The sequence below is a fragment of the Oncorhynchus keta genome, unplaced genomic scaffold (assembly GCF_023373465.1).
Source record: "Oncorhynchus keta strain PuntledgeMale-10-30-2019 unplaced genomic scaffold, Oket_V2 Un_contig_1110_pilon_pilon, whole genome shotgun sequence".
NCBI lineage: Eukaryota > Metazoa > Chordata > Actinopteri > Salmoniformes > Salmonidae > Oncorhynchus > Oncorhynchus keta.
The window spans coordinates 15,577-33,844 of NW_026277327.1; the positions used below are offsets into that span (position 1 = coordinate 15,577).

The following is an 18,268-nucleotide window of genomic DNA, read 5'->3' on the forward strand; positions in this document are numbered from 1 at the left end:
AGAGCGTGCTCTTGCACTCCAGATTTAATTTACAAACACACCCGAAATCGTATGATGTCGAGCTAGTAATTAGTTATGCTAACAAGCTAGCAAGACGTTGCATAGAAACACCATCAGCTTCCGGTAGACAGGTGAAGCGCTAGTCAAGTCAAATCAAATTTATTTATATAGCCCTTCGTACATCAGCTGATATCTCAAAGTGCTGTACAGAAACCCAGCCTAAAACCCCAAACAGCAAGCAATGCAGGTGTAGAAGCACGGTGGCTAGGAAAAACTCCCTAGAAAGGCCAAAACCTAGGAAGAAACCTAGAGAGGAACCAGGCTATGTGGGGAGGCCAGTCCTCTTCTGGCTGTGCCGGGTGGAGATTATAACAGAACATGGCCAAGATGTTCAAATGTTCATAAATGACCAGCATGGTCAAATAATAATAAGGCAGAACAGTTTAAACTGGAGCAGCAGCACAGTCAGGTGGACCGGGGACAGCAAGGAGTCATCATGTCAGGTAGTCCTGGGGCACGGTCCTAGGGCTCAGGTCAGTTGAAACTGGAGCAGCAGCATGGCCAGGTGGACTGGGGACAGCAAGGAGTCATCATGTCAGGTAGTCCTGGGGCATGGTCCTAGGGCTCAGGTCAGTTGAAACTGGAGCAGCAGCAAGGAGTCGTCATGTCAGGTAGTCCTGGGGCATGGTCCTAGGGCTCAGGTCCTCCGAGAGAGAGAAAGAAAGGAGAGAATTAGAGAACGCACACTTAGATTCACACAGGACACCGAATAGGACAGGAGAAGTACTCCAGATATAACAAACTGACCCTAGCCCCCCGACACAAACTACTGCAGCATAAATACCTATTCATCACCCCTCATGTCTGTTTCTGCAGTCACAAAACTCTGCCTTCTTCCACCATTGTCACTGTGATAACAGAAGAGAACTACCTCGAGACCAACGATGGTTGATAAATGAAGATAGTTAACTCAGGACGTTTACCACTGTCTGATTTAGGAGGTGGCTCCTTAAGCAGACATCAATGCGATAGTGCGATGATTCCTGTCATAACCTCCTGTTGGTTCTACTACAGTATGGAATGACTCAGGCTCTGCCCTGGCTGTATGTCTGCCTTGTCATTGTGACTCAGCATTCTGGAGTCTCAAGCAGAGATGGAAGAGAGACAGCCCACTCCTTCACCCCCCCCATAGGAAGTCATCGCACAATCGCATTGATGTCTGCTCAAGGAGGTGGCTCCTTAAGCAGACAACAATGCAATAGTGGTCTGCTTAGTTAACTGACTTCCATTGGGGGAAAAGAAGGAATGGGCTGTCTTGCTTCCTCTTCTATCTCTGCTTGAGACTCCAGAATGCTGAGTCACAATGACAAGGCAGAAATACAGCCAGGCAAGAGCCTGAGTCAGTCCATATTGTAGTAGAACCAACAGGAGGTTATGACAGGAATAAAAGTGGCGCAAATTTCACTGGGGACAGGGAGGACATGCATTTTTGTCCCCTCCCCAGTTTTATCATTGGAATGTGATACAAAACAAGGCAACGGTGTGCTTTTGGACTGTGCAGATCTCACCGAGCAGTCGGGAACGCTGTTTGCAGTGTTTATTCAACCCATCCAAAATATTAATATATATGTCCCCCCACAACTAAAACCAATGTTGCGCCCCTGGTAAAAATAGTGGGAGGGAGCAATAGGGAGAGAGGGGAAGGGGGAAAGATTAGACGAAAAACACTGTCACCCTTCAGAACTTAAATAGAAAGAGTTATGTAATGGTTAACCATTTACAGTATTACTTACTGTTCATAACTTTGTGCAGCTGGTCACATGATGGACCCGGTCAAGAATTTAACAACTTAACACAGGTTCTCGGGGTTGAACATTACATAGAGAAATTAAGACAATTATTTGACGATTTCAACTTTAATCCTGTTTGCTCTTCTACTAAAATATGGTCACTTAGAACAACCTGGAAGAGTAGACGTAAACATAGTAAAAGTATATTCGGGAATACTCCAATTAGTATGATATGTTTTGTATGGTATGTATTAATTTGTGGATGTCCATCAAATTGGTATTATAATAAACTAATGGTAATTCGTACAATATGTTGACAGCTGGGTCCTTAATTGACATGGCACTATTACAAGATACTGTAAAGGACACCCTCTGTGGTCCGAGGTAACATCCTTTATGAAACTCATGTTAAGCTTCTCCTATTGTTATGACCCTCAGCCACTAGTAAGTCTACAATAGTCAGTATTTATCACTGTATGAAGATGCTCAGTAAAAGAGCAAAGCACCTCAATAAACTGATACAACATCCATTACTACAGGTCAACACTTAGAAAACAGCAACAAACTTCAGTGATATTTTTTTATTGTTTTACAAGAAGCCTTGCCTCCAATACTGTAGTGTTCACCAGTTTAACACTCTCCCATCCCTATAAAAGCAAAGCCAGGAAGATCTATCAGAGAACCAAGGAGTCCTGGTCTGAGGCTGCAGGCCATAGCCTGGGGATGGAAGTGGTTTAGCTCTGGCCTCCCAGGGTGTGCTTGTCAAACAGGTACTCTGCCATCTTGTTTTTGACAGCATCCATCTTGGTGAGGTTGGTGATGTGGTCACCCAGCTTCTTAATGGCCTCCACCTGCTCATTCAGGTAATGAGTCTCCAGGAAGTCACACAGCTAAAGAGGGAAAACACAGGTCAGACAAGAGAATGAATACAGACTAATGTAACACACAAGAGCCTGGTGGTAATGGCATAAGTGTAGATAATGAGGTGTCTATTTTTTAACTAGACAAGTCCGTTCACACTTATTTACAATGGCATCCTAATGTGGAACAATAGGTTAACTGCCTTGTTCACGGGCAGAACACATTTTCACCTTGTCAGCTCTGGGATTCACCCCAGCAACCTTTGTTACTGGCCCAAAGCTCTCACCACTAGACAACCTGCAGCCCCTTACGCATTAGCTGCATCGTGTGCATCTGTGGACTATTGTGCGCGTGTGAAGAAGCAGGTCAAACAATCCCGTGTCATTAGTTATCAGAGCTACAACAACCTGATCATCTCCTGGGACAGTACCTGTATTCTATGTGATACATACATGTGATGTGCGGTTCCACCATAACTTACATGGGGGTCAACCTTGTCAGAGGCAATCTTGTGCAGGTCCAGCAGGGCCTGGTTCACATTCTTCTCCAGCTGCAGAGCACACTGCATGGCCTCCAGCCCATTGCCCCACTCATCACGTTCTGGCTTCTACACAGGACAGAGTGAACACAGAAGTGTTGAGGACTACTAGCAGATGTTAAGGTTAAGATAAAGTGAACAGAATTACACCCCTCACAGTTTCAGTTCAATGGTTAGAGGCAGTATGTTAAGGACTACTCCAGGTTCTCGATCAACAAAACTCTGTAGACACTTTCCACCATGGAGGAAAGACATTCCCTATCAGTCTACAATCTAAATGTGCTTGATACTCAGGCGCTCACCTTGATGTCCTGGAGTAAAATGCGTCCACCTCTCTTGTTCTGGAAGGAGAGTAGCTTGTCGGCGTGCTCCCGCTCCTCGTCGCTGTTCTCCTTGAAGAAATGCGCGAAGCCACGCAGAGCCACATCGTCACGGGAGAAATAGAAAGCCTGGGTGGATAAACAAAACATTGTAGTTAGAAAAAAAGAAAAAAACATGACAGCATTCTGTTCTTGTTGTGGCAACTAGGCTTGATGATATAGGGATGAATCAGTCTAGTCTAGTCCGTTGTCTACTTGGTAACCTGACATTTAACCTGTCAATGAGTTGTCACGCGCTCTGACAGTAGTAGGATAGATTCCCAACTTCATTTGAATGCTATATCTAACTGGAGGGTCTTAATAGCCTTGCCAAGTAAAACTCAAATGTACTTCACGGAGTTGAGGATATTTGCTATTAATTCTCTAGACCTACAGAAAAATCAAGTGAAAAATAGCAATTTAGGACCAGGCATAAAAATAATACACAGGTAGATCAACAACACGGTCATCTTGGCAGACTTCTTACCATTGAAGTGTAGGTGTAGGAGGCAAACATCTCCAAGTTGATCATCCGGTTGATAGCAGCTTCGCAATCGTGGTGATAGTTCTGGCGGATCTGAGACTCCATCTTGGCAGCTTTTTATTTTATATCAAAATAAAAAGTACAAAAATAAAGTTTCTTAAACTATTTTGCTATTATAGTTCAAGTAAGTGCTATGTCATCAATCCTCAATGTTCTATAATGCGGGACGAAGGCAGAGGAGTTCCGTTCAATCACTGTTGAAGCAAGAACTTCTTCATGCGTCTTCTCAGACTTGTGAACTGGAAGGAGCCTTGTTCGCTCTATTTATTGTTCCAAACGGAATGCGTCAGTGAAATCCACCCTCACAGAGCGTAGCCAATCACCTTTAGAATTTCAACAGGAACTAGGCGGGTCATTTAAAGACGAGCCCACTCATACGCATGACCTAAAGCAAAGATTATTTATTATATTGACAAGAGAGCCGAGTGACCACTCTATCAATGGAAATACATGTGCTCAACGAATGAAGACAGGCAAGAGCAGGTGGGACCATTCTAGCCAATGAGAGGGCAGGTACGTGTGTGAACACCACGCACAAATATACTTCATTTTTCTCAGTTTCCGGAATACCACATGCATCCACATATATCAGTACATTTGTAAAAGCTTAAACATTACGAAACTTCTATTCGATCATAATCCTCAAGTAATTTGAAAGAAAACGCGGAAAGATTTTGGTCAGAGTAAATGCTCTCGCCTTGACCTCTTCATCACGGACTGTTAATGAAAAAAAAACAACTTTGTTTATTACAAAGTAACATTCTATTGGAAACAACTATACCAGTAGTATCAGCTAAAAGCTTAAGCAATGCTACAGTGCAGGTCTAACTACAGAAGTTATCGTTGAAAAATGTGTGTGTGTTATATCCTTAGAAGAAAATAGAAAGAATTCTAATATTAGGCTAATTGAGAAATAGTCTACGTCTACGTTTGATTTAGGATATAAAAATAATTGAACTTTGAGATGCAGTTCTGTAAACTTCTGTTTCATTCTCTAAGAGCATATGCTTCAATAGTATACCTGGCTTAATTGTTTACCTTTTCCAGAATGCAGCCAAAAGAAAAACTGGTTTATCACACTTTTGAAAAAAAATATCAGCTCAATTTTCAGTATGAGGTATGGGAATACAGTAGTGTACAGAGAAAGAAAGGCTGGCTTTTGTAGAAATGGTATTTGAAGATACACCTTTCGGTTTCAAATTACATAAAAGAGGTTCACAAATGATATGTCAGTTGATTACATTAGCCTAGAAATAACTACACAAAATCAGTAGCTACATACATCTAACCATACATAGGTTATTAAGCTAAAACTGTGAAGTGGAAAACTTTTTACAGCTAATGAAAATCAAAGACTAGAGTAATAAAGTCACCTTCCTAACAACTTCAGTTCACATGACCTGATCTTCCAGAACTGTTGACAGGGTGCTTTCAGGGTGCTGTTTATTGCTCAATACAGCCATGTAGTTGAAACGTCATTGGTATTCATAAGAACTAGAGCTGTGTTCAAATACTCATACTAACCGCACTAACCATACTATTTGTGATGCGATGTCATAAGGTGAATGCACCAATTTGTAAGTCGCTCTGGATAAGAGCGTCTGCTAAATGACTTAAATGTAAATGTAAGTGGAGTATGTAGTATGGTTATTGGTCACAGTATGGATATAGTTAGTATGCCAAAAGTTCCCGGATGTCATACTAAATTAGCCAAAATATGAAAAATATAAGCAGTGGACATTATTTCCGTGCTTTCAGGGCCCATAATGCAATTCTTCAGAAAACGGGCATGGCCACACAACCTTTTCAGATTTTAAGAAAATGGCAGAAAATATGCAGCCGAAGTCAGACGAGAGCGGATACAATTTCATTGCTTTAACTAATTATGACAAATGTTAAGAAAATGTTCAGCGATGTAAAGAATTTTCAAATAAGTTAAGTTACAATTCTTTAGCTACGCTATCCTTATGAACCGCATAGCATATCATTGCAGTAGTATGTACCGTTATGTTAGCTAGCTACCTAACATACATTTAGTTGGCTATTAAGACATCAGGTGGTATAAGTGGGATAAGTGGTATAGTCATTGTGCGTTCTCAATGGACATTGTTAATTCACTCTGGCTATCTACTCCGATTGCAGAGCAATCTCATCTGAGAGTAATTCAATTAAAAGAGTAATTCAATTGTTGCCAGCACCCCAGTTACAGTCACCAATGCTCTGGATAACATGAAAACAGCCTAACCAGCTCTGCTAGGGCGAGTAAATTGGTCAGAGTGAGGTGTTCCCTCATTTGTGTCTGGAAGTAGCTAGCAAGCTAGCCAAAGTTAACCAGTTAGCTTGGGTGCTTGATTGCCGTTGTGAGGTCAGAACGCTCGAGTCAACCCAACTCCTCGGCCAGAGAGCAAAACACTTTGAATTTACGAACGGACAATCTGACAACGCTCTGAATTTAAGAAGGCCCAGAGCGTACTCTGGCACTCCAGATTAAATTTACAGACACATCCAAAATCGTATGATGTCTAGCAAGTAATTAGTTATGCTAACAAGCTAACAAGAGGTTGCATATAGCAACAGCATCAGCTTCCGGGAGACAGTCGAAGCGCTAGTACGCTCAACTAAAGGTTTACAGTTCTTTTACAGTATATTCAAATGTAACCTTTATTTAACTAGGCAAGTCATTTAAGAACAAATTCTTATTTTCAATGACGGCCTACTCCAGCAACACCCGGACAACACTGGGCCCAATCATACCTCAATTACAGCAGTACTATAGTGACGCTGCTTGCACTGAGATGCAGTGCCTTAGACCGCTGCGCCATTCGGGAGCCCTGTGAACTAATAATATATAGTATGCAGTATGTACTCATTAAGTACGTAGTATACAGCATGTTAGTATGGGTATTCAAACACAGCTGAGGTCTTCTGAGGCAGTTTGCATCAAGCCTCTCAGAGCAAGAGTGCCGGGTTAGGATCAGTTTTGCCTTTTAGATCACATTGAATAACATTACATGGATGGGGAAGGTCCTCCCCCCAGCTTCCACTGATTTATACAGCCCCTGGTCTTTCCTGGCCTAGTATGTAAAGTATTGCCTCTACTCCAATTGTTTTAGAACAGGGCCCCCTTTTTCCTAAAATGTAAGCCAAAACAGGCTCTATCTATCAATTTGTCATAGCTACTATCTAGGTTCATTGTTTGTTGAAAAATTATGAAGCTGCTTCAAATGTGGGTAAGGGTCTTCAACATAGATAATCCTTGAAGTATGTGCCCTGCTTTCTGTTATTTTGATCGACTGTCCTAAGCTGAACCTCACTTTATAGCATAATGCTTTCATTATTAGTGGAAACAAAGTTTTGGAGACAATGAGACGAAGCCTCTTCAGACTGTTGGAAGTGGCAGTAGACTCATGCTTAAACCGGTGTGACAACAAGGGCTGTGACATACTTGGCATTCCTTCTTTTTTTTGCGAAAAGGGACATCAGTTTTCGACTAAATTGTGTGTCATGCCTAAAGTATAAGTTTGGGTGAGCATATAACGTGAACGTCTAGCATCCCAAAAGTTGCTTGTAACTCATCACGGACAACTTCAGCTTTTTAGCTAATTATCAACTTTGCAACTATTTACTACTTTTTAGCTACTTTGCAACTACTTAGCATGTTAGCTAACCCTTCCCCTAACCTTAACCCTAACCGTAACCCTTTAACCTAACTCCTAACCTTATCTTAACCCTAAAGTAACCTTAACCCTTAACCCCTAGCCTAACTAACTTTAGCCACATAGCTAATGTTAGCACCTAGCCACCGAGCTAAATTCAGCCACAACAAATTGGAATTCGTAACATATCATATGTTTAGCAAATCGTAACATATTATAAAAATGGCAATTTGTAACATATTGTACGAATTACCATTAGTTTATTATAATACCAATTTGATGATGGACATCCACAAATTAATACATACAAAACATATCATACTAATTGGAATATTCCCGAATATACTTTTACTATGTTACGTCTACTCTTCCAGGTTGTTCTAAGTGACCATATTTTAGCAGAAGAGCAAACAGGATTAAAATTGAAATCGTCAAATAATTGTCTTAATTTCTCTATGCAAATCTCTTCTGTAATGTTCAACCCCGAGAACCTGTGTTAAGTTGTTAAAGTCATGACCGGGTCCATCATGTGACCAGCTGCACAAAGTTATAAACAGTAAGTAATACTGTAAATGGTTAACCATTACATAACTATTTCTATTGAAGTTCTGAAGGGTGACACAGTGTTTTTCGTCTGTAATCTTTCCCCCTTCCCCTCTCTCCCTATTGCTCCCTCCCACTATTTTTTACCAGGGGCGCAACATTGGTTTTAGTTGTGGGGGGGACATATACATTAATATTTTGGATGGGTTGAATAAACACTGCAAACAGCCTTCCCGACTGCTCGGTGAGATCTGCACAGTCCAAAAGCACACCGTTGCCTTGTTTTGTATCACATTCCAATAATAAAACTGGGGAGGGGACAAAAATGCATGTCCTCCCTGTCCTCAGTGAAATTTGTGCCACTTCTTATTCCTGTCATAACCTCCTGTTGGTTCTACTACAATATGGACTGACTCGGGCTCTTGCCTGGCTGTATTTCTGCCTTGTCATTGTGACTCAGCATTCTGGAGTCTCAAGCAGAGATGGAAGAGGAAGCAAGACAGCCCACTCCTTCTTTTCCCCCAATGGAAGTCAGTTAACTAAGCAGACCACTATTGCATTGTTGTCTGCTTAAGGAGCCACCTCCTTAAGCAGACAGTGGTTCTGTTCTGTTATCAGTGACAATGGTGGACGGAGGCGCCACTTTGTGACTGCAGAAACAGACATGAGGGGTGATGAATGGGCGAAGACCGGTTGATACCAGATTTGAAGAAAAGGAAAAAGGGAAGAAGGAGAGAACAGCAAGAACATATACTATATGTACTATATACTATATGCACCTTACATGTACTGTGTAACTTAGTAAGGCATTTTTAAACAAATAGCTGTGAATGGTTGTTTCTGGTGATTTGAAGGGAAAATACAACAACTTTCCTGAAAATGTTGTCAATTTAGTCAATCGGAACTCAAATACCAATATTTTTCTGTATTACTTTAAACTGTTTGTCTAACTATAACAGTTCAGAAAGTCCCCACCAATATCAAAACCCATTATTCTATTTATGTTCCCTTCATCATGTTTGGGTAGTACATGGTCTCGAAATGATATTAGTATTTTCTCTTTCTTTATTGAGATATCAAGTTATGAATGAGAGGGGTGTGACAGAAAGGTAGAGGAATACAGATATGAAAGTGTAGACAGGGTTTGAATCCATGCAGCAAAGGGTCCAGAGTCAGCAGCATTACCACTAGACCAGAATATGTCACAAAATGTCTAATGTCTAATACTCAATTAACTGCTGACCTGATTACAACATTTAATTGCTGTATCAATTCAGTACAAACACACACACACACACACACACACACACACACACACACACACACACACACACACACACACACACACACACACACACACACACACACACACACACACACACACACACACACACACACACACACACACACACACACATGGTTGTAAAGGAAATCATGTCCAGTCCTAATAAGCTGAAGATTCTATAATGAATCAAATTAAACAAGTAGTGTGTTAGTCTAGCTGAAAACAAAGAGGCTGATTACTTTGTTGTAGTGAAAGTGAACTGGGAAAGAAATACATGATCAATCCAATTAAAGTGAGTGTCATGATGCCAACTTTGGACCAACTACATTAAGTGTAAAGGCTTGAATAGGCCTATGGCTCAGAATATGGAATAGAATGTGAATGGGGGGCTACTCTCTCAAGTATTCATTCAAATATGCAAATATGCAACTATAGGTTGTGGGTGGAAGCTGAAAAAATGATCGAGGGGGGAGCAGGTTTTTTTGTACATGACAGTTAAACATTCTTATAATAACTATAACAGTTGTTGGCACCTTCAATTCTTACACATTTTCTCATAATAGTATAGTTTAACACTGCTTCTATCTAGGATGTAAACACAGCCTTAAGTGAGGTCTGAAAACTCAAACTGTTTGCTGTATGTGTTTGATGAACTCCCAAAGACGGAAATAAGATAAACATCTGTTTTTGAGTACACTTGAAAAGTGCAGCATGCAATACAAATTGTCCCATGAAGAGGTAACTCCGTTCACCTTTTACCCTTCTTTTTTTTTTAAAGCTAACCAATGTTAGTTGGACTAGCCTGGCCTGCTACTGTAACTGTCAATTTGCCTGCTCATGAGGCTCGTGTTTCATTAGCTATCTGTCAGGGACATTTTTTTTTATCATGTTTTGGTCTGATTACATGTCTCTTTTCAAGTAAGAAGCTGCAGGCTTAAAGAAACATTCAATCATATACTTTGATTAGAAAGCCAAAGAAAAGTGTATAGAAAGATGTGTGTGTCATGTATGCTAGAATGGAGGTTTAAAAACTAGGCTGAATATGCAAATTAGCCAACACAGCATATTCTACACATATACTGTAGCATACCTTGCATTACAATGTCCTCTATAAAACAACTGGGGGAAATGTATACAATTTGGTCTGCAATAAGAGAACCAGAGTTTGATTTCTAAACCAGAGGACAACAGAATTCTATTCACTGCATGTTACAATAGTAAAACAATCTTTTTGTCACCTCGTCACACTGATTCTATATTGAATTTAGTCCTCGAGATGGTCTAGGGAGCATCTGTGGTTGGTGCTCTTCAACTTTAAAATGCACTATACCCCTCAAACTCAACTCTGGACCTAGAAGCCAGTTCTCCGGACCTCGTAGGGTAAGAGTTGAATATTCCTGCACTAGAGTGTGGAAGGCAAAGCCTGAAAAGAAAAGGCAACAGGCAAATAAACAAACACTGGAGAAAACCTCAAAAATGTTTTATTTATGTATTATCTATCTGTGTTTTCTGTGTTTTCAAATGGACACGGACATGTATAAGACTGGTTTCCAGAATATGGAACGAAGAGATTACAGCCAATACCAGGTTAGTTATAGAATCTATTGCAGTGTTTTGATTAGGCAAACCAGTAATATCCAGAAATGCTGGATAACAACAATCTTTGGTTATATCATATTTAGTGTAGCTACAATCTATGAATGTTTTTGCCATGGGGCAGAAAAATGTTGCTGTTTTCGAGCTCAGTGATTCTTAAAAGATGGGACAATCTACCTTTTTTCTACTAATATTTGTCTTAATATTAACAAAATGTGAAGTTTATATTTTGACAGACAAAAGTATCAGCTGTTAACACCCTGTAAAGGAACAACCTCCTATTTTTTAATTAAATGCAACTAAGTGGATTTATGTCAACTTCGGGTCAGACACCATAAAAGGCATTTCATTTGTACAATTTTTGTCAAACAAGTGTTTAAAGGCCTTGATTATTTAACGCTAACATTTAGATCATTCATTCATGTGTAATACAAATCTCCAAACATATTTTTGTTTTGTTTTATAGCTATATTAAATGCTCCAGGGCTAATTTAGTTAGTAATCTGGCATGGTTTTCTAGATTTTGAACATAAAAGTACAATTATAAAGCTAACATTATCCCTTAGGTCTGGCACAGCAAATACATTCATTGTTGAAGCATATGTTGCAGAACAGTGATTACAATTTTGTTCAGAATATTGACAACAAAATCAATCAATTTTAAGGGGTTACTACCTCTGTAGAGATGGGAGAACCTTCCAGAAGGACAACCATCTCTGCACCAATAAGGCCTTTTTGGTAGAGTGGCCAGACGGAAGCCGCTGCTCAGTAAAAGGCACATGACAACCCACTTGGAGTTTACCAAAAGGCACCTAAAGGACTCTTAGACCATGAGAGGCAAGTTTATCTGGTCTGATGAAACCAAGATTGAACTCTTTGGCCTGAATGCCAAGCGTCACATCTGGAGGAAACCTGCCACCATCCCTACGGTGAAGCAAAGTGGTGGCAGCATCATGCTGTGGGGATGTTTTTCAGCGGCAGGGACTGGGAGACTAGTCAGGATCGAGGGAAAGCTGAACGGAGCAAAATACAGAGAGATCCTTGATGAAAACCTGCCCCAGAGCGCTCAAAATCTCCAGACTGGGCGAAGGTTTGCCTTCCAACAAGACAATGACCCTAAGCATACATCCAAGACAACGCAAGAGTGGTCTTTCAGGACAATATCTGAATGTCTTTGAGTGGCCCAGCCGAGACCCGAACCTGATCGAACATCTCTGGAGAGACCCGAATATAGCTGTGCAGTGACGTTTCCCATCCAACCTGACAGAGTTTGAGAGGATCTGCAGAGAAGAATGAGAGAAACTCTCTGAATAGAGGTGTGCCTAGCGTGTAGCGTCACACTCAAGAAGACTTGAGGCTGTAATCGCTGCCAAAGGAGCTTCAACAAAGTATTAAAGGCTTTGAATACCAGTGGTTGAAAAAGTACCCAATTGTTATACTTTAGTAAAGGTAAAGATACCGTAATAGAAAATGACTCAAGTAAAAGTGAAACTGACCCAGTAAAATCCCACTTGAGTAAATGTCTAAAATAATTTGGTTTTAAATATACTTACCTCTTGTGTAGTCTTAACATTCTGTATACTCCCGTAGTCCTAAGGGTAAAAAATGCCCTGCCTTCACCAAACCCCTAAAATAAAGCAGCTTAATTGAATTTTAAACCCAAAATATATTTTGCATGAAGAAACAACCTGTCATGCATCACAAACTTTGTGAATATCTGGGTTTCCCCTCTTCACAATGCAGAAAGACTGCATTCATTCAGTGGACACCACTCGTTGTATTACAACATAGCTGTCATAATTGTTTTCTTTATTAAAGTAGAGGTTATTATTATTATTGTTGCTAAAGGAACTGTGTAGGTGTTAACACATTTTTTGCAAGAGATAGCACTTGTATTGCCTAAGAAAGTAGCAGAAATGTGCATGAAGTCGTTTTGAATGCATTTTATTGAAGGGAAAGAATAATAGTCTTGAACATTTTTGGTAACATAGTGATAAATTCTTATATACTGGACAATGATGAATTCAACTACAAAATACTTGTCTTCTCCCATTTTGTTAACCTTTGCCCCCAACCACAAGGTGTATAAACAACAACAATAAATACCAATAAAATTAGATAGTAGATACAAAAACATGAAGAACATAAATCAATCATCTCTAATTAGCACATGTAGGACAGTATGCATGTGTATGCATGTGTTAGCACAGCTGCAGAGGCTGCTGTGCAGGGGAGCCACTCCCTTCTTTGAATGTGTGGGGTTACAAGTGCCTTTCCCAGCTGCTCCAGGAACACCCTCCTCTTGTTCTGCTTATCAGGCATCCAGCTGTCTTGATCTTGTTTCATATTACGAAGGCATTGTATGAGGAGACATCAATGATGTTGTGTAAGATGACCTGGGACCAGCAGGCAGTCATCCTGCAGCTGTAAGTTCCAATCACCTTGTCCAGGTTGTCAACGCCTCCCTTGTTGTGGTTGTAGTCCAGGATGATGGCTGGCTTCCTGTCCTCACGATCACTGATCTCAGCCGTTTTGTGCAGTGTGCTCAGGAGGACCACATTCTTAGAGTAGTGGTGGGGTGAAGGCAACCTTTGATGAGAAGTTCTCTCTCCCCCTTGTTGCAAGGATAGCAGGGTGGAGCTCAGGCTTGTTCTTTCTAACTGTGCCAACAATGGTGATCTTCCTCGTCAGGAGCTGCTGGCTGAGTTCATAAGAGGTGAAGAAATTGTCACACGTGACATTGTGCCCCCTCAGATCATCTGTCACATCAAGCACAACCCCCATCCCCTGGTTCTTCTCTGGTCGGGTTCTCTGTGTAGAATTGCATCTTCCAAGCATAGCTGGATTGTGCGTCACAGGCCACCCATATTTTGATGCCTCCCTGAAGATCACTGACTTCATGCCAATGTTCTGCACCATCAGCTGTCCATTTCCAAATGATTGTGCCGTGACTGCTGCTTCAAGTTTCAGCACCACAATGTAAGTAACTCAAATCTGGCTTATTGTGATGTCAATAACTTGGATAAATACATCATGGGAAAGAAACATATTGTTTTTCTTCAAATCAATTATAGTAGTAGCAATCTATCAAAGTTGACCTCCGGTCCTCAAATGCTCTCCTTCTCAAATGGAACAGAACATAGGCTACAGGCTAGTCTACGCGCAAGATATTGCATTTTTGGACAAGGCCTTAATCAAAAATAAATTTCTGAGGAATTCTTTGACTCTCCTCCTGAACTGCCACTGTAGGCCTACACAGCACAGCATTGGTTAGGCAGCAAAAACGGAAGGTTTTGATCAGCAAGGGCAAGCAGGCCTCAGGGTGGAATATCCTTGCAGTGTGTAATGCAGTTCTAGTTTTTATTTAGGGACTATCCCAGCAGCTATCTTAGAAATATCGTATTGCTCTGTGCTTCTCTGAGGATGCAAGCCCCAACCTATAGTCTATGAATCATTTGATTGAGACCACGCTAAATAACCTAGGCACACTTCATATTTCACGCCCAACAGAGAACCAGGAAGGTGAAGAAATAGAAACGGTAGTAATATACTATGTAACTTACGAAGGCATTTTAAACACATAGCTGTAATATGGTTGTTTCTGATGAATGTTGGAGGAAAATACACCAACTTTCCTGATCATTTTGGCCAATATACCCCAATCACAACTCAATAACAATATTTTACAATGATTACTTTAAACTGTTTTTAACTAACAGTTCAGGAATATACATTTTTGTTTTAGCACTCAATAGTTTCCTGTGTGTATCAAGAATGATTCACATAGGGACATACAGTTATAAACACAACTGATGGGAAGCATTATAAATGATGAACCAGCATCCCAGAATGCTTTGAAGGGTGACACCCTTTAGATCTGAGTCCTTCCCCCAACCTCTGAGGCTGTTCTGAGGGAAAAAGGGGAGTTTGTCTCAATATTAGGAAGTTGTTCTTATTGCTTTATACACTCCCAGTGTATATATATGGACTGTTAAAAAGGTCTGCCCTGGCTAAAGTTTTGCCAGATTTGTCTATTTTGACTCAGCATCTTCAGTCTCAAAACCTAATAGAAGATAAAGGGAAGATGAGTTTACAAATCACTAAAAAATGGATACTCATTTATTTATTTAATTAGTCAAGTTACACAACAGCCAATTCCTCTGTGTGTCTAATTGCCCCCTTACACTCAAGACAGTGGTAAATTGCCACCTTCAGCTGCATTTACTCCACCAAATGCCTGAAAGCCATATTTTTCAGTTTATCACAATGGTGGAAGGAATACTGTAGGTCTAGCATGCAGAACTTCTTTAACTCAGTGTAATTTGTTTGGATTGATGAAGCTCATTTCAAGTCCAGGAAAAAGGGAAGAATTGGGATTAGGTCTGTACTTATAGGCCATTCCAAAAACTAAAATGTATTGCTTTTTAACTATTTTTTTCTGATACAGAGCTGGAATTCATGGTTCCTTCTATTCTGAAATGAATGTTGCCTCAGAAATCAAAGCATCACTATGTTTGATGGGATAGAGTTCTTACCGTGGAATTGAGGTGTTTGAGGGGAAAGGGGCGTTTGCAACATAATGGGACCCATGTTTTATAGGAAATCTTGTACCAGTCCTAACAGGCGGGAAAATTCTATTATGAATGTTTTATTTTACCTTTATTTAATTTAGGCTGAGTCAGTTAAGAACAAATTCTTATTTTACTGACCACCAATGAACAGTGGGTTATGGTCTTTGGGCAGAATGTAGTGTTTGGTTTGAACATAATGGGACCTTCCGTTGAATAGTACAACCTCCTAACCACTAGGCTACCCTGCCACCCAAGAATAAAAGTATTGTGTTGGTCTAGCTGGAAGCAGAGAGGATAATTACTTTGGACTTTTCAGACTGATTTAATTACTCCAAAATGAATTAATGACAACATAAAATCATGAAATGACACCAACAGTAAAATAAAATGTAGCAATCCCTTCTAATAATGTTGCATGAGGTCCATATTATCAGACAGTGTGTTCTTTAGCAATAAGATAGATCATAAACTCAAAACATTATCTTGTTGCTAGCAACATAGACTATTGCTGACTTGACTGTCCCAAACTTTCCACTGGTACTCAGCCAAGGATGTATATACACTGAATAATGTAGGCCTATCTGTTACAACAGGACTCTGTTACTGCCTACCATGCTATGTTGTTGTCTTTAGGTCTCTCTTTAAGAGTGTTGTGTTGTCTCTCTTGTCTTGATGTGTGTTTTGTCCTATATTTTATTTTAATTAACTTGTAATGAATAATGTGAAAATGTGGATAAGTATCAAGTCGAAACTAAACTTCTGTCATGGTTAAAACATATTGATACAACAGTAGCTAAGATGGGGATAGATCTGTCCATGATAAAGCACTGCTCTGCCTTCTTAACAACGCTATCAACAAGGTAGGTCCTACAGGCCCTTGTTTTGTCGCACCTGGACTACTGTCCAGTCATGTGGTCAGGTGCCACAAAAAAGGGACTTTTTTTTATTTTTACAATTGGCCCAGAACTGGGCAGCACGGCTCACCCTTAAGTGTACACAGAAAGCTAACAATATTATGCTTGTCAATCTCTCATGGCTCAAAGTAGAGGAGAGATTTACTTCATCACTACTTGTATTTGTGAGAATTATTGACATGTTGAATGCACCCAGCTGTCAGTTTAAACTACTAGCACACAACTCAGACACCAATGCATACTCCACAAGACATGCCACCAGGTCTCTTCACAGTCCCCAAGTCCAGCACAGACTACAGGCGGTGCAGAAGTACCACAGAGAGCCATGACATGGCTGCTATTCAACATCAAGTAAATCATGCAAGCAGTGAAATAAGATTTTTAAATAGATAAAAATACAACTTAAGGGACAGCAGGGACTGAGAAACACACGATAACATATGCACTATAGACACACGCACATGGATTTTGTGTTGTAGAAGAGTAGTGGCCTGAGGGCAAGCCCTTAATGTGTTGTGAAATCTAATGTAATGTTAGTGTTATTGTATAGAACTGCCTTTATTTTGCTAGACCCCATAAAGAGTAACTGCTACCTTGACAGCAGCTAATAGGGATCCATAAATTCAAATGTTGGAAAATGCAAATGACTCAGATGCCATCTAGTAGCCTTCTTGGGTACGTCAGATTATCACAAATATCTGGCCCTGTGTGGATTTCACATGTACAATATATTTTCAAATAGTATGACAAAGCTGCCATCTTTTAATTAAATGTACTCTATTTACCATGTGAATACTTCTAGGTTGTTAATGTTGGCGGCAGTTGTGAAAAGGAAATAGTTAATTTAATAAAAATGCCATTGCTGATTAGACACTTCATTAGGCCATTTTCCCTTTAATGAAATGGTCTACCCGCTAGAAACTAATTTACTATATGGACACCTTAAAATTGTCTAGCAATATTTGTTAAAAGTATTAAGTTGCTTGCCTGTCAATTACCAAAATGAACGACTTCAGTAAATTACCAGTAGTTTTGAAACCATATGACATCTCCAATAAGCCCCTTAAGATGAACAAGAGGCTTGTAGATTTACTATTTTGAGTATTCAGTTCATAGTTTGCTCTAAGGGGAACTATCGAGTATTACCTGAAATAAACAGAATGGGTGAAGAGGTATTGTGTGTCAGTAAGAGACAAACATCACTAGAGAAATGCACCATGACAGCTGATTTACCGAGCAGGACGCAAGGGTTTGATTGACCTCTAGGCTGTATAATAAACTTGTGATGCTCAGATTAAAGTTCTACATCAACTGTAGTTACCCATTTCACTCCTATGGACCTAGAGTTGACAGCTGGGTCCTTAATTGACATGGCACTATTGCAAAGATACGGTAAAGGACACCCTCTGTGGTCCGAGGTAACATCCTTTATGAAACTCATGTTAAACTTCTATTGTTATGACCCTCAGACACTAGTAAGTCTACAATTGTCAGTATTTATCACTGTATGAAGATGCTCAGTAAAAGAGCAAAGCACCTCAATAGACTGATACAACATCCATTACTACAGGTCAACACTTAGAAAACAGCAACAAACTTCAGTGATATTTT

At 40.1% G+C, this 18,268-nt stretch overlaps 1 protein-coding gene and 1 long non-coding RNA gene across 2 annotated transcripts; both read right to left on the bottom strand.

Moving 5' to 3' along the window:
- Nucleotides 1–1,543: 1,543 nt before the first annotated feature.
- LOC127917246 (uncharacterized) lies at nucleotides 1,544–18,268 on the bottom strand. The gene is made up of 2 exons (XR_008097051.1): nucleotides 18,195–18,268; nucleotides 1,544–2,296 (listed from the first exon to the last, which is right to left on the bottom strand). It is a non-coding gene; the product is annotated as an uncharacterized LOC127917246 (long non-coding RNA).
- On the bottom strand, nucleotides 2,357–4,319 carry LOC127906025 (ferritin, middle subunit-like). The gene is made up of 4 exons (XM_052500530.1): nucleotides 4,036–4,319; nucleotides 3,492–3,638; nucleotides 3,133–3,258; nucleotides 2,357–2,680 (listed from the first exon to the last, which is right to left on the bottom strand). The coding sequence occupies exons 1-4, from the start codon at nucleotides 4,135–4,137 to the stop codon at nucleotides 2,525–2,527; spliced, it is 531 nt and encodes a 176-aa protein (XP_052356490.1). The 5' UTR covers nucleotides 4,138–4,319; the 3' UTR covers nucleotides 2,357–2,524.